We start from the raw sequence: 22,774 nt of genomic DNA, 5'->3' as shown, positions 1-22,774 counted from the left end.
ACGTTTACACGTGTCGCCAAAACGCGAAATGAGAACCAATGAATAAATGCAACATAACGCGAACTATCTTCAACGTTAAACTTCTCTTATTACAAAATTAATTCGTGAAACAAAAAAGTTGTATAAGCTTACCAGTAACTTGTAAAAATGCAGATAATAGAAAGGAGTCCGTCAGCGTTTGACGTAGTCGCCCAAAAGTCCTTATCTGAAATCTCTCAGCGGCTTATGGCTAAGCCCTGTATGCATGTTAAATAGCTGTAATCATGATCGATTGCCAACGGTGGGCCGTTTAAGCCTTAGATTGCGATAAGAGTCCAATTCTCATGTCCAAGTCGCATGCTAGCGGACGGGAAGCGATAAACCCCAATGATATCCGAAACAAGGCCCAAGATAAAACCACACATAGTTTGTTTAAATATGTTTTTGTCACTTTAATGAATAGTTTTCAATTAATGTTCTGCCTGCTCTTCAGCATAATCATCTTCATCGCCTATATGAAATCGTTAAATAATGAAAGTGCATACATATATATTTATTAATTTATTTTCTTTGCTTAACCCATCTGTTTTACTTTGTTTTTCGTATGAATGCATAAATTTTGGTAACAATTCTTCATATTCCTTTGCTTATTTAATCGCTCAACTCTCCTTCTTTTTGTTATGTAAATGCATTTGTAACAACAATTTTTTCGTGGTTTGTCTAAGTAATACAAAAAAAACCTTATTCGAAAACGATTGAAATGTATTGAGAATAAGATTCGGAAAGGGGAACGCAACATATGCGTAAATGCATTTACATTTAGATCTGTATATATATGAATATATATTTTGCTCACATAAACGTATTGTGGAAATTATTGTACAATTTGTTAAGATCTTGCTTGAATTCGTCATTACGTCTATATATCGTATATGTTTCGAGTGCATTTTGTGCTTCACCACTTCTGCTACTAAAAAAAAATACAAAAAAGGTTTCCATTACTCATTATTCATTGTCGGGAATGCATGGGGCTGTGAAATTCGTTCGATAAACTCGTACAGTATTTTGAATCAAGCTCCCATTTATTCTCTTCCCTCTTCGCACATTTTCAATGTTCTTTATGTATTGTATAATTTACCTATAAGTTTTCTTAAGTTGCTTTATGTTAGTTTTTATTCGCTTGATTTTGCTTCAATTCAATGAATGTCCGTTGTCCGCTAAGTTCAATAAAGTATTTAGGAATTTCAAAGGCTAGCTAAAGGGTGTTTTTTTTTATTCGTATGAGAGTGTTTAAAAGGATTTCCCATCGGGGACTCGAAGCTAATTTATAGATCGTTTTCGTATCGTGATGTTTGAGCGCATAAACCGAGCGGGGTCACCAAACAGTGGTTTGCTCAACCGGTTACCCCCAAAACAAAAACAAAGGAGGAACTTTTCTTATGGCAAGTGTGTGTGTGTGTGTGTGTGTGCTGGCAGTTTGTTGGCTATATAATAATATTCATATATGTCTATATGTATAATAAACCCATTTAAAAGTTCACAAACTTTTGGCGGCCTTCCTTTGGGCCGCAAAAAAATGGGTATAATTGCCAAAATCAATTTTCATCGAATACTGTAATCTAGTTTTGACTTATGTATGTATTTACAACACACCCAGTAAATCGGGGCTGACTAACTAACTAACGCTTCGAACTCAACTAAAGGCTATGAATCAGGCTAACTTTTGTATTTGACCAACTGAAAACGATTACAACTCGTTCATAGATCGTTCAATGTGTCTCATTGTGAGATTCCTAGAGATATGGGGCGAAATTGGGAGCAATGGTGCTACCGAGAGATATAGATCTCTCTATAGATTGAATCGGACACAGACACATACAGCGATATTGATAGAGATTAGTGACTAAGCCTAGGGACTCTGGATTCTCGATTCTCGATTCTAAATTCTGGATTCTGGATTCTAGATCCTGGATTTGTCTGAGCTAGTTAACAAACTACACACAAATACACCGACTTACAGCTAGAGAATCCGATCGGATGTCCAACTCGCCTCGACCGACCCCACCACACATGCCTAACACTCTATCCGAGATCACATATAGTAAAATTGCCAGCGAAAAGTTTCTAGGGAAAACGATCGTCCGTCAGGATTGCTACATAGAGTGAGTGTTGTAATTGTTGCTATCAAAAAAATTACCCTAACCATGTACATACATTCATGAGCTATATAGTACCGAGTATCGTATGCATATAATCGTATGTTTAAAGTATATTCCTTTTCATATTATTTGATTTGCGTTCTGTATTCCATATAGAGTGTTTAGCTAATCGAGTCGAGAGTTATATAATACGCATCATTGTCAAGCAATCATAACATAACAACCACTCTGCTTGAGGTACATTAAGGATATGGGCCAGTAGGACGCGCTGGCCCTTAGTTTAGTGACTCGACTTACATAGAGTTAGATTACCGGCTTAGCTACCCTGAAGATCTAGAAAGAACCGATCCGTTTCGAACGAAAAAACGAGAGCTGCTTACTTCCTGTCGGGAAACTTGCGATTGCGAGGAGTTGAGAACTCCTCCTGCTGGCTCTGCAATGGAAAGGGATCATAAGTTGACTTCTTCTGGCAGTCCAAATCGTTGGACTATAAACATACCCTGGTTTGAGTGACTCCCTTGCCACTGTGACGCATTAGAGGCGCCTGCTCGTCGTCCCCGTAAATTCTGCAAAGATCGAAGTGGGTTAGTAACTTCAAGTTTTTAACTCTGTTTCCGTTCAAGATCGCTTACCTGCTCTCCGCCGAGGTATCGGGTTCGAGTAGTGGCAACATGTCCTCGCCCTGCTGCAACAGCTCCACGGACGCCAGAGACTCACTGCCCGTTCCCGTTCCAGTGCCCGTTTCTGTACTGGTATCTCCCGCTCCGGCCGTTGCTTGCGAGGATTCGCCGCGCTCCGCCTCGTGACACTCGCACTGGCAGTCCTCCGGCTTTACGTAGTTGTAGTGCAACTTATCCCCGCCATCCGGATTCGTTTTCGACGCCTGCTGATGATGGTGGTGGTGATGATGATGATGGCCAGCTCCGGTGCCGGATCGATGACCACTGCCGCAGGCGGAGGAGGAACTGGTGGTGGCCGCGGCGGGTACACTGCTCGTCAACGTCTCCTTGGGCAGGGTGGTGATCCTCTTGGCCGGTTTCCTCTTCTCGGGTATGTTCTCAAAGTCGATCCAATGACCGGAGAGCTTTCGTTGGGTTGAGGCCTTCGGCTTCGGTTCCTCCAGGGTAGAAGGAGCAGCTGGTGGTGGTGTGACCACCGGGAGCAACTGCTTGGCGGAGTCCTTGCGCTCCAGGTTGTTATTGGCTCGTAGACCCTCCTCGGCGAACTCAAACCAAGACTTGCCACTGGTGTTGGACACACGACGCGGTGACTTGGAGTTCTGGATGCGCTCCTTGCCGATGGACTCCTTGCGTGGTAGACTGATCCTCAGCTTCTCCCCCCGCACTGGAGTTCCCGCCACTCCTCCGCCTGCTATTCCAGTGGTAACACCTCCTACTCCATCGGTCTCTTGATAACCACCTGGTGCGGCCTCCTGCGGTGTCATGATTCCCGTACAGTACTCCTCCAGATGCGAAGGATTCAGCGGCGTGGTGGATCTTGGCCTGTCCACCGGGCACGTCTTCAGCTCCATATTCGCTCGTTCCCTCATGGGGATTATGGACACACCCTGGGCCCGCTCCTCGGGTAGCGTGGTGGGTATGTAGGGCAGCTCGTCCTCGAAAGACTCTTGAGACACCAGGCCCGTGCTCTCGTGCTCTTCGATGACGCACACGTTGCGAGGGAAGTTGTGGTGCCGTCGTCCTGCTTCTCCACCAGCAGGAACAGCCGTAGTCACCGAGGAGCTACCGGCCAGGTCCGAGTCCCTTTCACTCTCCGAGGATTCCACGGGCTCGTGCTCATCCGTTGACTGCGAGTGACGACGTTCTGGTGGCGGGTAGGATACACTGGTCAGAGAATCGTGATGAGAAGTGCTTGGGAGCTCCCTAATGGAAGTGGTTACAGGTTCCCTAGAGGTACCAGTTGGTGGCTCCTTATAGGAAGTGCTGGGCTGATCCCTGCGGGTGGTGTTTGGTGGCTCATTGGAGGAAGTGCCTGGAGGACCCGTAAAAGAAGTGGAAGCTTGAACAGCGGCGGCGGGTGTAGTGGTCACTGGAACTCCTTTGGATGTGGGAGTGGTTGCTGATGACGGTGGCTGCTTGGATTGGCCCACTGGAGTGGCTGGTGTTGGTGTGGGAGTGGTGGGCGTGACAGTGCCAGAACTATAGCTAGGGGTTTCACCTACAAGGAGGAACAACAATATATTAATCTTAAATCTCTAGAGATTTAAGGACACCACTTACGTCTCGATTCTGGGACACTCTGTCGCTTTGGCTTCCTGGGTATGGTTACCTGACCGCCTGCCATTTCACCCGATCGACCCACTTCCGCCTCCGTAAGATTCTCGTGCAGCTTGCGGCGCACATCGAAGTTCTCCAAGTAACGCGAGTGTCGAACATCGGCTGGGGCAGCCGCTGCCGTCGGAGCAGCTTCATCCTCCGAGCTGGGACGCGACTTGGTGCGCTTTGCACGCATCACCACCGATCCGGACATGACTCCGCCTTGCTCCTCTTCCGAACTGCAGACGCCCCTTGGCGGAGGTGGTGGTGGTCCGGTCTCCATTCTCCGAATCACAGTTCCTTGGCGCTGCAATCCCTCCGTGGTTTCAGAGCCAGAGTGCTCCACTTGCTCGGATAGCTGACTCGACTGGCTCTCTGTCTTCGAAATACTGAACTGGGTGGAGAAGAGCTGCTCCTGGCTGCCGGAACCCAGCCGAGTGGCGAACAGCAGACGGCGGCGCTCCTTGGCTGCTGCCTCCGAATCAGGATTGGGCACATTCACGGTGGCCACCGTGTGCACTAATCTCGGCTCGCAGGCGCTCTGTGTGCTCTCCACCGAGGGCAGTCGCTGCATGGCTGCCTGCTCCCGTTGCTGGGCAAGATTAGCTGCCCGGGCACTAACCACCGAGCCCACCGATTCCGCCGTCGTCTCCTGCGAATCCTGCGAGCTGTGCCGCTGGACCTCCAGGCTCCAGTTGGCCGGTTCCGGCTGCTGAAGGATTTGCTCCTCGCCAGGCGCCGTTGGCGGATCCTCCTGACTGGGCAGCGATTGTATGGCGTCCAAATCCGGTCGCTGGGCCACCCTCCTTTGGGCTACGGGACGCAAGGCAGCCGCCGCGGCCGCCAATTGGGTGGCTGTGATCTGCGTGCCCGGTGCCACCGGCTGAGCGGAAGCGGGCGGAGCTCGGTGGGTGGGCAGCGGCGACGGATCCATGCTGGCCTGCGCCGCATGGGTCAGCTGCTGAATGCCTTGCAGCAGAGTGCGTGCCTCGCGTTCCTCGGGCGGTGTGTGCAGCGGTATATGGATAACACCCTCTACTGGCTCATCGTAGTAACGCAGACGACTGCCGGGTCGAGAGCCCACTGGGGTCCGACTGCGATTGGTGGACCCCGATCCCGGTGCCGGTGGAGGAGGCGGTGGCACTGGCTCAACACTGGACTCTATTGGCGACGAGCTCTTGCTGCTCTGGCTACCCCTCTTTCCCGGCTTGAAGATGGCCAGCACGGACTTCTGCTTGCTGGGCGTCACATTCTGGGAACCACCTCCGCCTCCCAATCCGCCCGATGCCGTGGCGGGTCGTTCTTTGCTTTTGCTACGCGAACGAGCCGTTTCCCTGGGCGAATCCGGTGAGTCCTTGCCCAAACGAAAGAGCGAGCTGAAGGAGCTCTTGCGGGACACGGAGCCACCTGCTCCGCCGCCAGCTCCAGTGGCGGGTGAAGGTGAACGACTGGTCAATCGTCGACCCGGCTTGGGACTCGCTGTGGGGGTCAAGCGATGCTCCTCTATGGGTGCACCCTGCAGGCTCAGCGAGGCGGGCTTGGAGTAAACCGGTGCCAGTTGATTGGGTGCCTCCACCACGCGCTCATTGGAGGCAATGCCCTTGTCACTGTACATATGATCCGGCCTGAGATTAATCCTTATGTACTCCGTGCCGCTGGCCGTCTTGCCCACAACCATTTGACCCGGGCTCTTGGTGCTTCTGCGTTGGGCGCCAATCGTCTGCTTCACCTTTGGCTCCTTCTCTATCCGTTCGCCGTTGGCCAGCGTGCTGGTCTGCCTGCTCCTGCTGCGACTCGAGGTGGTGGCTGCGGAACTTGTTGGTGCGGGTGGCAGCACCTTGATGCCCTCGGCCAGTACCGCCTGGGTGGGATCATGTTTACGGGCCAGCAACACTTGCTCCAATAGCGCCGCATTTGCGGCCACAGTGCCGGCACCCGGCATTCCATCCGCCTGACTATGTGCGGAGCTGGCTGCCGTGGAGGCGTTGCTGGCGCCACCACTACCGGCCAGCTCCACGGGCTTGGGGCCACAGAACGAGGTCTCCAGCAGCATGCGATGCGGCGAGGGGGAGCGCGAGACACCCGATATCGCCGAGAGGCGACTCACCGCCGATCCCTGGCTGCCCACGCTCGAGATGCGGCTGGTGCGACCCGAGATGCACAGCAGGGCAGCCACCTCCGAACTGGCCGAGTCCTTGCGCTGGTGCTGTTGCAGGTAACTCTGGTGGTCATCGAACTTAAAGATGTGCGGCGATGAGCGCTTGGCCTGCAAAAAGAAAAGATGAACGAGATCGAGAAAAATATATCAACAAAATCAAATATTTTAGGAAGCATATCATTCCAGTTTAATGAAATATCTAGTATGTATGTTTCATGTTTCATAATCTCGTGGAACTTTTAACGCAGATGTGAGCAAGATATTACTTGAAATCCTAGTTATCCCAGGATTAAAATTAGTGAAAAAACTGAAGTACATGACACGATTTTATAGAGGAACTCTAAACTGGAGAGAAGTGGGAGTAAAATAGGTGGAGTGACCATTGAAATAGAAAACTAAAGGAGATCGTGCAATGTGGAAATGGAAACCCGAACTATTTAATCAAATTTCAATTTACTGGATGATTGTTTCCAATTTAAGACAAGAAGGCTGCACCATTTTCCCGCAGTGCACACACTAAAACGAGGAAATGGACTCGGACAGCGGTCCGCTGGCAATCATGGGATTCCATTCGAGTCCACGTCAATCGCGGCACTTCAATCTGGACTCACTACCCGGGGCTGCCAATCAGCCGAGGCAAACAGAGGTGGAGGAGCACAAAGGAATGCAGCTCCAGTCGAAAGTGGAAGAAAGTGCAAAATGGAAATGGAAATGGGATTGCATTTGGGTTGCCATTGGGGAATGCTCTGCAGTGGCGGACTTTCAGATTTTTCATCGTCATTCTGCATAATTAGGTTAAATTTAGTTTACCAGAGTTTAATATTGCTCAAGCTAATTAAAGAGATTATTAACTTAGTTTGTTATCCTCTTTATATAACGCTTAAATCGCAAATCTATACTTTTCATTGCATACTTCCAGACACCTTTTTGAAACGGCTTTCAACACTGGCAATTAGCTGGTTATCGAAAATACATCATACGCACTTTAGCAATAGCCTTCGGATAATTACAGCCTTCCTTGGGGCCAATTAACGCAGTCACGCGTCCAACTAATCAATTGCAACTTTTTGCAATTAACCAGGAGTCCTCATTCCACCTCCGCCTCCATCTCCACCTTTAACTCATCCAGCAATTTATAAGTTGGACGGCTTTCGCCCAGCTGACAGAGTTACTCATTTCTCCCGGGGAAAAACTGGACCGGGGGTAAATAATTCCCACAAACTTTTGCCCGAGTGCAGGAATAAACTTTTGCCAAACAATCGCAACTGGGGAAATTGAGGCTGCAGTGGAGGAGCGGATGGGCTGGGCATGGGTATGGGGTCCTTGGGCTTTTGTTGGTGGGTGGTTACACTTGTCAGCTGTCACTCGGTGCTTACTCGTCCATCCGCCTGCCCATTTCCGTTGATGGCACCACTGCTGCTGCACTTCCCAGCCACTCGAATGCAATTTTGCATTATTAATTCAACTTGCGATGCGGTTACTGGCTCCCAACCAACCAGCCGACCCCTTCGACCCCCGTCGAACCTTGGCGACCCCTTCAATGTCAAGCGCATCCGCTTGTTTAATAGGAAATGTCGAAGCAACTTGAAAAACCAACACACTTCCTCCACGCAAATGTGTTTAAAAGAGTCGTTATTTAATTTCCAGAGGGTAAAGACATACGAATGTTTTTAGTATTAGCAATAGAGGATTTAAGTTGAGCATATATACCATGACCATGACTTACATACTGGTACGTGTTCAATCGTGTAAATACTCTGTTAAAAGTCGATTTGGTGTTACGTATCGTGTGTTTGCTGCAATCGAATTGATCGCTGCTGTTATCGCATTTTGTTGTGTACTTATCGTGTGAATTGCGATTGTTTTCGATGCTGCAATCGATCGCTTTCTGGCTAGCCGCCGCTCACCTGCTGCTGCTGCTGCTGGATCCGCTCCTGCTCCTCCTTCTTCTGCTCGGGATCCATGAAGTACAGCTCCTCGGTGGAGCTGCGTAGCTCCAGGGCGCCCTCCTCCCGAAATCCAAGGCCAATCGTTTCCTGTAGGGTGCCAGTGCCGACCTTCAGAGCATTAGTTCAACCACATAAACCAGCCAGTACACACACACACACACACACATCGAGTCGTCAGTCGGCAGTCAGAGCGATAGTTTGTTTGGTTTGGTTTTTCGATTTTTTCGATTTTTTTTTTTGATTTGGTTTGTTCGTTGGGGATCAGGATAGGTCAGGTCAGGTGAGGTGTGGTGAGGTGAGGATGTGGTTGGGGGTTAAGAAGCATGCAAGGCGTTTAAGGAAATGGAGGCAAGAGTCGAAAACAGAAAACAGAAACGAAATCAACAAATCAACAGCCAATTTGTGTGCAGGTTTCGTTTTGTGGTTCGGTCGGGATTTTTGTTTTTCGAATGGTTGCGTTTTTCGTGGGTTGGTTAAAGGATATACATATGTATGTACATATGTATGTGTATACGTGTTATAGGTCAGGGGTTATGTGTGTTTTTTTTGGGGGGAGCGTGTGTGTGCAAGGGGTAGCGAGCGCATCACAGAGTGTTACAGACAGAGAAAGAGACAGATGTACACAGATATAGACGGTGATATACATATCGATGAATGGTTAAGATATATATTTATATTGATTGATTGATGTTCGAACGGCAGAAGCGACAAAACAGATAAACAAATCCAAATGAAGCAAACAAGAGCAAAGTACAACATAATTAGCATTAGAGATGATGCTTTGCCCCATCAAATCAAAACCCACACGGATCATATATGGGGCATATGGTAATCACTTAACAAGAACATTTAATACCCTATGCCCCATTTGGGATACGACTAAGTTACCCATTGACTCACCTGTTCGAATACATTTTCCGGACTGCTCTCCCGGCTGTCCTCCTCGTGATGCGACGAACTGGAGGCGCGACTCAGCTCGATGCGGGGCGTGGAGGGCGTGGTCAGGGTGGTGGCTCCGCGATAACTTCCACCCGCATTCGCACCGCCCCCGGCCCCGCCGCCAGCACCACCAGCCGGATGGGCGCTGGGTGGGATGGGGTGACCGCCCTCGCTGCTGCTCACCAAGGTGGTGGTCACCGTTGTCGTTGCCGTTTTCAGTGGCGGCGGTCGCTGCTTCGCCTGGACAATCGTCGCCGAGCAAGTGGCCGATGAAACCGATGACGACGAGGAGGAGGAGGCGGATGCTGCGGATGCGGAGGCGGCTGTACTTGCATTTGCTAATGCGGATGCAGATGCGGATGCATTGGCTATGCTGGGTGCTTCTATGCCGCCGGCGGTTCTATTGCGATTCGTCGTCTTCGACATCGTTGTCTGATTTCGCACACTCTGCTCCATCATCTGAAAAAAAATAAAACAATAAATAAGTACATAATTGCATAAATATTTTAGCCCTAATTTACGCAAATATTTTGAAGCAAAAACAGTGCCACATCCTTTGCGGGATCACAAAATTATCATCAAAAGCTGCCCAGCAATATAGTTGCAAAAGTGTGCAAACTGTCATTTTAAGCTGCCAAAAAAAGAGTTTTGCAATATACATAGTTGCAACTTGCGGAACAGTTTGTGCAGCTTGGGCCACAGTTTGGTGGCAAGTTTGTGCTGCTCTTGCAACTAGATTGGGCAAAAAGGAGCTTTGTTTAAATTGTGGTTGCAAAATTGTGCAAGCAGGCACCCAAAACTATTCATGCAAGTTAAGTATATATATATTTGGAAATTAATATATACTAGTAAGATTAAAGGAAGATAATATTATGTGCTCTTATCACAGCGATTTCTAAGCTTTTCCAGTCAGGTAAAGTAATGCATATGAATTGCATTCAAAATTCGAAAAACAAACATCTAATCTAATTGTTTGCCGCGGCGATGTCAAGGGAAGCCGCATTAGATGATGGAAAACCCAGGGGAAAATGTAGTGAAATTGAAAACTGCTGGGTCATTCCGATTGCGGGTTAGCACAGGCAACACCCGCTATAATCTCCCCTCGGATTGCATTTCGCAAATTGAAATCAACCGCTTTTGACACAGTTTCCTCTATACAGATGTACATGTGGAGCTGGCCCGCGGCGTTTCCTCTGCGGATTTTCCAACCATTCATTCTGGCTTTTCATTCTGGCTCGCACATTGTCACATGTGAATTTTAAACGAAACGATGATTTGCTTTGTCTTCATGTGGCCGCAATTGTTTGCCAGAGGTTGGCCCTCATAATTAAAGGGTTTTGCTTTTTTTGGGTTTTATCCTTGCACTGAAGTGTCCTGCATTGGGTTTCGGTTTCGCTTTGGGCAAGACAACACCCAAAAACACTGGCATCTGGCCTGGAATGCCGGGAGCTCGAATTCGAGGAGGCAGATTGTCAACTGACCATTTTCCCTATAACGAATGAGCACGATAAACGCACGTGACAAATGGATATGTGTTCCTCGAATCATTCAGGCCACTGATTACCAACTATCAATCTACTTGTACGATTTTATATATCCTTAATATCCCTACAATGTTAAAGTGTTGCACTTGCGGGAAATGGGAATAACTTCCCTGAGTTGGCAGTTTCCTCCTTGCTTGTCACTTTTTAGCCCCATCTCAGAATCTCCTTTAAATAGCTTCAAATCGGAGGTACGAGATAATAACTTTTAGCTACCGAGCGACTTTATTTGTCGCCTTTCTTGTCTGGGGCCCAAAGTCTTTGGCCAACACCATTAGCGGGATTTAAGTTTTCAAGCAGCTCGCAATGGGGATGGCATGGAAATGCGGGGTCCAAAGTTTACTGGAGCAACAGACTTGCTCCATCACCGCTGCAGTTTTTCCACTGATGCTGCACACTCGCATTAAATGCGCTCAAGGAGAAATCCTTTCACACGCAAACTGTGGAAGTGAGTACGGTGCTAAAGAGCGCTGCAGATGCACGATAATATATACATATATATCATAGATGTATGCAGAGATATATAGTTGCTGGCGGGGTGGGGGGTTTTCGGATCTGGATGGTATGATTGACACATGGCGCCTGAGTGCGGGAAATGGGTGGAAATCGTGGACGGGCATCGTTTATTGTCGCTGCGGGACCTTGGGGCCACAAATTAATTTAAAGTTGCCGCTGCCAGCTATGCAGCAACAACAGTTTCCGAAATTGAAGGCATACAGCGTGCTGTGCGGCAAGCGAAATAGGGGCAAACAATGTCGCCCATAAAAGCAAACCTCCACCCGCCCCACCTCCCCCACAAAGAAACGGAGGGGTTTCTCCGCTCAGAAGCACCGTAACACGCTTAAATCTGTAAGCTCCATTAGGACTTTCTAAGCCTCTGAGCAGCTCGTAATGATCACAAATCCCCAGACCGCTTTAGAGCACACAAACGTTTTGTAATAGCCTAGACGTGACTTTTAATTATCAATTAGTCTAGGAGTTTCTATAACTTTCTGAAAAAATAGCTCCCTTACTTCGTAGACCCTTCTCATTTTCATGAATTATAACTAACATATTTTAAGATCATTCAGGTTTTATCTAAATCTACTTATCCCATAACCGCATATCTCCTCTATAACCTCCATAACCTCATAAAAACACAAGTCACCATGCATTCAAATATTTTCCAAAACTGCGAGAGCCCAAAAAAGCCGTGCCCCCCCACTCCACCAAAAATGTTGGCCTTTTGTTTTTGTGGTGTACAGAAAAGAAAATACCGTATATTTCTTGCTTATTTTTTGGGAGGCACGGCAGGAAATATGGGCAAGTGTTTTGGGACACATCGTAACATAATTTTAGGCACAAGAATAGGAAGAAGCAGGGCACCGGGCGAGCAGGAAGAGTACACAAAAGAGACACAGGGAGAGAGAGAAGAGTCAGCAGAGAGGCTGTCAGACAAATGTGTGATTAAATTAATTAAAATTTAAATAAAAAGCAACTTAAGGAGCAGAGAGCGAGTGAGAGAGGAATAAAGTGGTTGGCAAGGGGGTGGGCGGAAGAGGATAAGAGAGCGCCGCGTGCTTTGCTTTCTGTTTATTGTTCACACACACACACACACACTCACCGCGGTCCCAAAAAGTCCTCTCCACGTGTGCGAGTGTGTGTATTAGTTGTCCTTATTAATTTTGCATCAATTTGCACTAAAAAAAAGTGGAACGATAAAAGCCAGCAAGTCTGATTTCTGCTCTGGTTTTTTTTTATGCGACTGCTTGCTATCTTTCGTTTTTGATTTATCTCCTTGGCTGCTCACTTTAGCTAACTGCTAGTGCTATCTCTGTCTGGCGTCTGGCTGGCACACACACACACGCGCTCTCTCTGCCTCACTATTCCGCTCTCTCGCAGGAGCACCGTTCACCGATAGACCGCACGCACGCAGCGCCAGCGTCGAACTGCCCCGAAAAGTATGCTAACGGTGAATGTGAATGGGAATGCGACGAAAGCTTCGCCGTCTTCGCTTTTCCGCTATTTCTTTTCACCACTCTCCCCCACTTCCTCTCTCACTCACTCTCGCGCTTCAATTCGCTTCGAAAGCTTCTCGGGAAGTGAACGGAAGAGGGAGGGCAGAGCGGTGAAGAGAGACTGCGGCCGGAAAGCTCTGAGGACTCAGCTGTGGCGCCTGCGAAGCTTCAAGAGTCAACTAGCCATGTGTGCGAATGTGTGGGTGCGACTGCGATGGGGAATACAGCAGCGGGCAGATGATTAGTAACTCCCTCGGGTATTTACTTAGATGGGATTTATAACTTTCTGCATCTCAGCTGTTCCAATGGCAGTTGGACTGAGAACGTAATGTAATAGATCTAAAATTGACTATAAATTTCGGTGTTTGTCCTATTTCCTTTTCCCGCACTGTCACCCCGTTTGCTCGCCCGCTGCCTTATCAGGAGTCGTCCTTCGTCCCTTTAGCCACTGGCAAAATGACATTATTTAGAGCACTTCACATCCAAGGCGGATGCGTGTCACAATATTTTCGAACGCGTGCAAAACTCACGGTTTCTCAGTCGCCGATCTGTGACGCGTGCTACTGGCTATAGTCTTCTTTTCCGTTGTTCGCTCTTTTCTTGCAGTGTAATCGATGTTTCTGCTGTTTTGTCGTTTAAGATTCATTTTGTTTATTGGCCGCAAGCGTTTGGCCTGCCTGGCTGCCTTTTAAGTGGCCATTTGCATGATTGCGGCATACATCCCCCGACCTTTGAGCTCCCCAACCCACCAATTGCCACCCCCGTTTATACACCCATATTTTTTGGAGAGCGGAAAGCTTTGGCCAAGCTTACAGCGCCCAGGAGCGACTTAGCTGATTTCGTGTTTTGGTTAATTAATTTAAGCCCTGCATTATGTGCATGCGACATGAGGTGGTGGCTGTTACGTTGGTGGTCACTGGATGAGAGGGTCTACCAAACACGAATAGAATAGATCATATTTATGCTACCGCCATTACGCTTAAAGCAGGCACACATCTATCATTATAAATGCAGTAATGTTGACCATACATCTACTGTAATGTTCTTATGGGGTGTTTTTGGTAAATAGGCTAAAGGACTCACCGCCACTTGGCCAGGATGCTGATGGTGATGGGGATGTGGATGGTGATGCTGTTGCTCCTGCTGCTGCTGTGCATTTGTCGTGGCATTGTCCTCGAATGACTTCTCGAAGGATGCAATTGGCGCTGGGCCAAGTCGTTTCTGCCGGCGCGCATCCATTCCGTAACCGTTTGCCAGTGCCCAGTGCCGCTCCTCGATGCTATTTATTTAGCCAGCAGCACGGCATCGGCATGGAATATCCTTTAAATGGAGCACCGGCTAAGGAAGAGAGGAAAAAAAAAGCGGAGGGACACACATTAGAAGGCCGTTGGCACGATTTCTCTCTTGGCGTGGCTTTTCATAATTGCCTTTGGCAACAATAATGCACTGAAAAAAAACGCAATTCCGTTTATAATAACTTCTACATGCGCCTTTCATCAATGGTGGACATTGGGTAATAGCCTAGATGTATCGCTAAAATCGATTTATTTCAAAATAAAAATCGAAATCGATTAGCAGCTCGTTGAACGTTATTAAGGCACAAAGACTTGACTTATGTTTAGATAACGCCCCATTTTGTCACAGTGCACGAGCAACTACAGCAAAACGGTTGCAATCACATATCACTCGGCTTTTACTGTTGCTCGCGTTGGGCTCCATCAATCATTGGGGAATCATTTGGAAAAATAAGCCAAACTAAATATATATGAGGCAATACATACGTGTCTGCATTGCCAGCGAATTATTCGCCACTGGGAGCGAGCGAGACGGATGCGGCGACAGAGGGAGACGGCAGGAGAAGAGAGCAGAGAAAAGGGGGTAATTCCGTGTCAACAGTTCATTGAACCGCATGGCAGCCGCAAGCGAACCGGAAGTGAAATAATAACATCAACAATTGATGAATATTTAAAGACGCGGCCATTCAGGGTTGCCATGTTATACTGTAATTCTCGGAAATTTGCCATTTAATATTCAGCGCTATTGTTGTTAATCATTGTAGATTGCGACACTATCTATATACATATTCGTCAAAGCCTACAGCTTTAATTAAGTATACGTACAGGGTTGCCATGTGCACACAGTTTATGCTAAGCCATAAGATTTGGATTAACAAGCCCCTAAATGTAACCTCATAAAGACCTCAAGTTTCATGGAGTTTGGCAAATATGCTATTTCAATGCCATCCTGTTTCCTTTAGCAAACAAAATAGTGCCACTCAGATGACGCAGGACCAAAGTAAATATTAACAGAAACACATTTGCGCACACAAGTTTGCCGATGCCATGACTTCATCATCTGCCTGGCTGAAATTGTGTTAAAACTTCGACCAAAAGCCAATGAGAGTTAATGCATCCTTTGAGGAGTCCGATATTTTGTGATTTCAACTAACTGAGGCTGCTGGCAATCTCTAATTTCTGATTTTCGAGACACACACAAAAGCAATTGCTACCTTTCATTTTAATACACAAAAGACAATATTTCCTTTTCTCTCTTGATTTTCTGGGTACCAAATATTAAAAAAAAAACTCGAGAAATAGGACATGAAACTCGAGCATCCTTGAACCACACATATTCACACGCACATACTCTCACACACACACATATCCTGACGCAAACATGATTATTGCAGCTGGCTGGTATAAAGTTTTTTTTTATTTTTTCGTTTTCGGAACTTGGGCATGGGAACTTTTACTCTGCAGTTTGTTCTGGTTATTGGGGCAGTGAAAAAAAAAGTACCGGGAGTGGTCCTGCAGGGGATGCATATTGATTGGGGAGTTGCGAGTCGAAATGAATTCGGTGCATTATTCATCGAGCGGATAGACACACACGTACTTTATTTCGTACAGTGGCAATGGGAATTGCTTGACACTCGTCTAAGTTTGAAGGACTTAAATCGAAAAAGTGCCCGTTCGTCTAGTTCCTAAATAATTTACTATAAAACCTAGTCTCAGGAACCCCAACGATTGGTTTAATTATAAATAAAATCAGAAGAAAAGGATTTACCTCTTGGTGCGCTTAAGCCTACAAGTTTAGGCGATATTTATAGCTAGTTTGCCATGGCATTGGCAATGCGATTAAGCCATTTGGGCTCCCAACACGAACCCACAACTAGCCGCACTCACTCCAATGTTGACGTAGTTTTTAATAAACTTGTCAGCGCCCTTTTCCGCAATCGACCACCCAAACCAGCGCGATGGCCTTGAATCAACACCCACCGCCCCCCACATTTGACCTTCTGCGGGCGCGGTTCTAAATTTAAAACGTTTAGCAGCAATTTTTCGTAATTTTCCCATAGATCCAGGGGCAATGAATACAAATGAGTGCACTCATCAGTGTCAAGTTGTGATGAAAAGCTAAGGCCAACTACTTGGTCGCGGATATATGTGCATGAATAAGTCGCCTGATTTTCAAAATGGATTATACTCGCAAATTACAGAGAAACTAGTTATTTGATAATTCCCCACATTTTTACGAAATTAATCAAAATCATAATTGACACAAGCAGTAATGGGAATTGTACACGAAAATAATTGCACTCTTTGATGGATTGTTTGCCATAATTAAAGCAAACACTATTAAATTGCACTCGAATGTGAAAAATGTCAGTAATAACATGCAAGCATTTTTCAACACTTTCTACAACGACAAGAACAAAAGTGGTTCGTTAGTCACAAACCACTCTATTAAATTCCCTATTAGTGAAAAACAAAAATATTTCGTGCATGTTGCGGCTTTATTTTCTGTTTACGTTACAAAGTTTCGCATAATTTAACTAAACATTAATTAAATTTGTTCCAATTAGCCGCACATATGCAAAACACTATGTTGTATTTACAGCGCTTTACTTTACTTTTAGGTTAAACACAACATTTTTTTAGGTTTTCAGGTTTTTTCATCATAACTTCGCTAGAAATGGTCACACAGCTAAAATAATTGCCGCTTTTTACTTTGGATTATCAATGCTAACAAAACTAATAACTATACGACAGTCTTTGTGAAATACATTTTTTTGCAAATTTTCGCACTTTTTTTACATTACCAAATATTTGCAAAAAATTGACAAAAAATGGAATTCCCATTTTTGGACACAGTTCGATTGGAAATTTAAATACGAGTTCAAAGAGGTATGGCATTCCATATTCAGACAATTAATTTCAAAATTTTGGACAAAAAAGGATTATTTTTTTTACTGAAATTCGAATAAAATACGACTTTTCGATATATTCGAAATTTTTGATTGAAATTTTCAATATAACTTCGCTAAAAATGATCATAAAAATGAAAGAATGACAGTTTTGAGCAGCTATTTACCAATTCTAACTATCCCTTTCATTTTTTGACGCATTTAGGAAAATTGATTTTTTTGCAAATTTTTTCATTTTTTGTAAGGGGTAACATCATCAAAATTTGCAAAAAATGGCCAAAAAATGGAATTCCCATTTTTGGACACAGTTCGATTGGAAATTTAAATACGAGTTGGAAGAGGTATGGCATTCCATATTCAGACAATTATTTTCAAAATTTTGGACAAAAAAAGAACTATTTTTTTTACCGAAATTCGAAAAAACGACTTTTGGCAAATACTCGATATTTTCGATTGGAATTTTCAATACAACTTCGCTAAAAATCATTATAAAAATGAAAGAGTGACAGTTTTGAGCAGCTATTTACCAATGCTAACTATCCCTTTCATTTTTTGACGGATTTAGGAAAATTGATTTTTTCGCAAATTTTTGCATTTTTTGTAAGGGGTAACATCATCAAAATTTGCCAAAAATGGCAAAAAAATAAAACTCCCAAATTTCGTTCCAAATCGATTGGGAATTGAAATACGAGCTCAATGATGTATGACATTCCATTTTTGCTGCAATATTTTTGTAGTTTTGCCCTAAATAAGCCATTTTGGTCGTTTCTGGGGAACTTCCCTTTTAGCTCTACTTTACTTTAAGCTGCTTGCTGGTCTTTAACACACACATTCCTTCCCCAGAGGGAGCATTGAAAATCGATGGAATCAGCGCCAGAAAGTGGAGGTGGAGACGCAAAGGGGACAAGGATGTCAGCATAACTCTGCCAAACAGCTTAAGGAAGCGTTTCTATAAGACCCTTCACAACCAGCACTCTCTGCATCCCCGATTCCTCCATTTCGTCGAAACTTTGATGCTTGCGCAAAACGATGTAAAGAAAAATTGGAGAAAGAAAACAAAACTTTGTCTGGCCGAACATTAAATAAACATTTGCAAATCTTTATAGCACACATAGTCAACAAGACTTCGATTTTAAAAACCCATGCCTCTACTGGCCAAGCTTAAGCTTAATTTAATCCTTTTACTAAAACAAGGCTACCTGTACATTATTTTCCAAGGCTCAATTAATATTTAAAAGTGCTGTTCTTTTGATAAAGTTTTTAATCCGCAGTCGTGTGGATTGAGGTTTTCCCTTTGAAGGCTTTTTTCTCCTATTGTTTCGATTCTTTTGCTAAATTCCTTTGCCCTCTGCGAATTGGCAACTTCGGCTGAAAATGGCTCATGGCCTGCGGCCAATGGCAATAGGCAAAAGCCTGTAGACACATTGCCCCCAATGACATTGGGTGGCCCAGTGGCGGGGGAAATGAGGATTGAGTGAAGAGAAGGGATGGGAAGGGGGGACTGGAGACGCTGGGCGACGTCGCCGCTGTCGTCGGTGGCAGAATTTCCCACTGCGAACGGCGGGAGACGCTCAGCAGGCGGGAAAAGCATTTCATTGACCTCATAAATAGTCCAAGAAGAGGCCCACAAAAAAAGGATGGGGGCGGGGCCAAAGGGGGCGGTGGGTCTGGCGGCACCGCAAGCCCCCAAAACTGGCATTCAAAAGACGGCGTCGGCCATTTAATGCCGGCTGCACAGAAAACAATTTAGTTACTCTTATCATTAACACTCTTTAGTACAAATAACATAAAGTTAACCATCGAAAGCTGCTAAATATCCGGCTCTAAGGACCAAATTAGATTTAAGCCATAACGATGCAAACTTAACAAGGGCGTTTTTTCTCTGCATGATGAAAAAAAAGTTATTAATGCCTGCTCGTTGCTCATCGTTTCCAGCTAAACTGTTTGTCATTGATGGTCTGGGTGGTGGATAGTGGGATTGTGGGCTTGTGGATGGTGTAGATTCAGCCCATGTGGATAAATTCAATGAGACTGTTCAATGGATGTGGTCACTGAGCCAAAAGAATGTCCCGACCAAAGGAAGGAGATGTCTGGCCAAAAATGTAGAGACACCGAAGACAGGCAAGCGACAGCAGGGGAGATAGTGACAATTTTTAATGCAATTAAAAAATGGAACTTCTCCTTTTTGTTATACATCCACAGAGTAGAACAACTGTAAGGACGAAAGTGTTATTAAGGTCTTTTACAATTTATAGCTCACTGTGCTGTTTCCATGAGCTATTCCAACGCTTATCGCCGGTGGAAAACTGAAAGGGGACAGGTGGAGGCGGGCAGCAGAAACAGCAAAATGGAAACAAAACACTGCCTTTGATCGGTGGCTTTTGATAAGCGTCAATGACACAGACAGTGCAGAGGATGATATGGAGTGGAAGGAACTGGGGAAGGACCTCGTTGCTGCTGGCAGTGAATCAGATTTCGCTCTCTTCCTCTCCCTCTCTCTCTCTCTCTCATTATGCATTATACATTGTGCATTGTAACCAAGTTGAGCTGACTCATTCAAACTTGTCGCCGGGAATTTGGGGCAACTGCAAAAGGGGCCGCAGGCGGATGGTTTGGCAGAACAGGTGACTTTTCTTTGTCTAGCCGCAAAAGTGGAGCACCGACGATGCTGACCAGGCACCACCATCAGCGAGCATTGCACTGTCCGAAATAAATTGATCAAATTGAATCCGGCTCGAAGGACCATAGAGTAAAAATGTCAAAAGCAAGGCTTTGTGAATTGAGCTCTAGTTGAGCTGAGTATTGATAAGACTTAAGGATAATTAAGCACAGCGGCCTACATTGTTTTTCTCGCTGTGTGCCAAATGCGATTAGAAGACCTCGTCCACACTGCACGCTTTCAGGCAGTCGCAGGAAAATGACTTCTTGAACGGAAAAGCCAAAAGCAATAATGTAAAAGAAACGAGAATTCGAGTGGGGCAACGAGAGAACAGAATTAGCATGCAATAACAATGACTGAGATGTAGGTGTGAGTTTAGTTCTGTTCCATTCGGTTGGGGTCACCAAAAAGGGGGCGTTAGGTTGCCGGGCTGGGCATGACTAATATGGGTCTCTCGCCTATCGTTCTTCAGCGAGGTTAAAATCATTTGGGGGTAGTTCAAAGCCGTCGACCCCCTTCTTTTTTCACCGCATTTTTATTCGTACTTCCACGTTTGTTACTTCTGTTCTGTTGGTGTAATAGTATAATGGCGTGCCGACTGGCGGCAGCTTGTAGGTGTTAAGTAATGACACACATACACAGTGGGTTAAGAGGGGGTGGCATTAAGGGTTATTCGCTGAGGTCGCCAATTATCGGGGACTGCCACAACATCTATGTATGTACATATGTATGTATGTATGAATAGGCCCAATAGCGTAATCGTAATTATAGGCTAATTGAAAATCATTTCGAACATATTACCAAAACGCAAGAGTTTCCATATAATTAATAAAAAACAGAGCTTAGTACACTACTTTCTTAAATTTGAATATTATTTCTAGAATTTTTAGTCTATATGTTACCAAAATGGTAGAAAAGAACAATAGTTAGTGTTGAAATCCTTTCCTAACTCCCTAATTTTAGGTTTCCTCATGGAGCTTTATTATAGCTCTTAAGTACCCAACGAATGTATTTACATAGAGCTTAACCCTAGCCGCTCTCTGCATTCCCCACTTATTATTTTCGCCAGGACTCGCCCCTCCGAATGAATGGCTGGTTTCTTTGGATTTTTATGGCCATCGCTGGCTGGTAACTGGCTCTGCAGCCATGAATTCCACCTTACATAATTGAACAAGCATTCGCCGGAACAAGGATATAGTTGGCAGGACACACATGCAGAATAGTTATGTGTATGCACAAGCAGCAACAGCTAAAAAGCCGCTCACCAACTGCAGTCGAAATTCATTGCATACCTTTCGGAGTCGGGGACTCTGGCGTCTGCTATCCGTTGATGAAATTCCACACAACTGGTTCACTTGCCGGCTGCTGGACGCCACACACAAAAAAAAACACCAACAATTGAATAAAACACCATTTAGAGCAACATTATTCGATCGAATTGCGCGACTAGTGTTTCCAGCAAATGTTCGCCTGGTTATTTGCAACGACGAGCTTGGGACAAATTCGATTGGACGCGATAACCGTTCTCGGCGCCAAACGAACGCCGACTGAACTTATCAGTCACTCAACTGAACAGCGACCCGGCCAACAACTACAGTCGCAAGTTCGCATACACACGCACACGGTCTGTGTGGGTTTGTGTGTGTTGGTGTTGCGACGACAACGAGCATGCAACAACAACATGTTGGAACGCACACAGAAAATGAACAGTGGAGCTTATATGCCATCAAAACATTTAGTTAAATTATACAGTTAAATGGGTAATAACTGGGCTTGGACTCTGTAGAGGTATCACTGTACTTCGACACCAACACACTCTCGCAAGAGAGCCGAACCCGTTAGTCGGACTATTGTTGACTGCACATTTCGTTTATTGCTTCTGCTACTGTTTTTGCCCCTCTGCCTCTACCAAATTCGGGCTTTCCATCTTCCGGCAAAGAAGCAGCGAGGCGAAGTGCAGGGAAAACAGATAAAGCTGAAAACAGAGGACTGAAAACAGAAATGCAAAGGAACTGACTGAGGAACTAGGGGAAATCCCCGACCAACTGCATTTCACGTACAGAGTGCAGCGTAAGCTTTTTTGGACTTGGGCTTGGGCATGTTAATGGGGTCACCAGCACCACGCCCACTCAATTCGTTGCCCACCGCCCCCTTTTACTTCTACAGCTGCGATTGTTGTGGCAAAATGCAAAATTGATCAATTTGGGCGTCAAGACTGGCAGGGACTCTCGCTCTCCGCCTTTGATGGGCCATCCCAGGGCAAGACCCCACTTTGATTTTCCTTTACGCCCATCATGTGCAAATATATATAATTCATCATGCCCACTTCCCGGGGACTTTCAAGCCAGACAAGCTATCGCCCCAACGCCCTAATTGTGTTGGCAGTCATAATGCAATTGAAGGGTTGACTGCTGGCCCTCGAGTCAGATGTAGGGTGCTCTTGGTCCTTTCAGCCGGATGACGAGTGCGGTCTGCTAATCCACTCTATTGAATCTCTATAGTCTGAAGTGCAATGTATTTAAACGGACTCGCTAACGGATTCAACATATATTGTAGTATTTAAGGCATCATTGCTCCACTTAGATAAAGAATTTGAAGAACACAATCGAATTGCCCGACATGAAGGGTAACTGCGCGGCACCTATTGCTTCCGCACAAAAAAGGGGATTCACAAAGGCCCACACACCAGCCGACCCACTTCCATTGTGCATGTGTGCAAGCATCCTCCCCCGCAGAGACTAGCCACCCATCTGCTGCCACCACGCCCCCCAAAAAGGCAGGGTTGCCACATAATTCGATTACCATACATGCAATCGCATGCAGTGCGCATCTGGTTTTGGGTAAAAACGTAAGTTCCCCCCACTCCAACCACGCCCACCACCGCCCATCTTCCATTCAAATGGGAGTGGCACC

At 45.8% G+C, this 22,774-nt stretch overlaps 1 protein-coding gene across 6 annotated transcripts; it reads right to left on the bottom strand.

The window, feature by feature from the left end:
* Window positions 1-406: 406 nt before the first annotated feature.
* LOC6725278 (mucin-5AC) lies at window positions 407-21,417 on the bottom strand. 6 transcript variants are annotated; one of them, XM_039296334.2, is made up of 8 exons: window positions 21,154-21,417; window positions 14,082-14,336; window positions 9,422-9,919; window positions 8,480-8,629; window positions 4,379-6,680; window positions 2,771-4,316; window positions 2,638-2,704; window positions 407-2,571 (listed from the first exon to the last, which is right to left on the bottom strand). In XM_039296334.2, exons 2-8 carry the CDS (start codon window positions 14,235-14,237, stop codon window positions 2,515-2,517), a joined length of 4,776 nt encoding a protein of 1,591 aa, XP_039152268.1. In that variant the 5' UTR covers window positions 14,238-14,336; window positions 21,154-21,417; the 3' UTR covers window positions 407-2,514. The 6 variants fall into 6 exon arrangements, with proteins under 6 accessions (XP_039152268.1, XP_039152269.1, XP_039152272.1 ...); XM_039296335.2 differs by having other exon boundaries at window positions 8,480-8,608; XM_039296338.1 differs by lacking the exons at window positions 14,082-14,336; window positions 21,154-21,417 and adding exons at window positions 12,605-12,680; window positions 12,791-12,985.
* Between the last annotated feature and the right edge of the window lie 1,357 nt (window positions 21,418-22,774).

The sequence above is a fragment of the Drosophila simulans genome, chromosome X, assembly GCF_016746395.2.
Source record: "Drosophila simulans strain w501 chromosome X, Prin_Dsim_3.1, whole genome shotgun sequence".
Taxonomy (NCBI): Eukaryota; Metazoa; Arthropoda; class Insecta; order Diptera; family Drosophilidae; genus Drosophila; species Drosophila simulans.
Note: the sequence above shows the minus strand (reverse complement) of the source record. Positions and strands in the feature narration are given on the sequence as shown.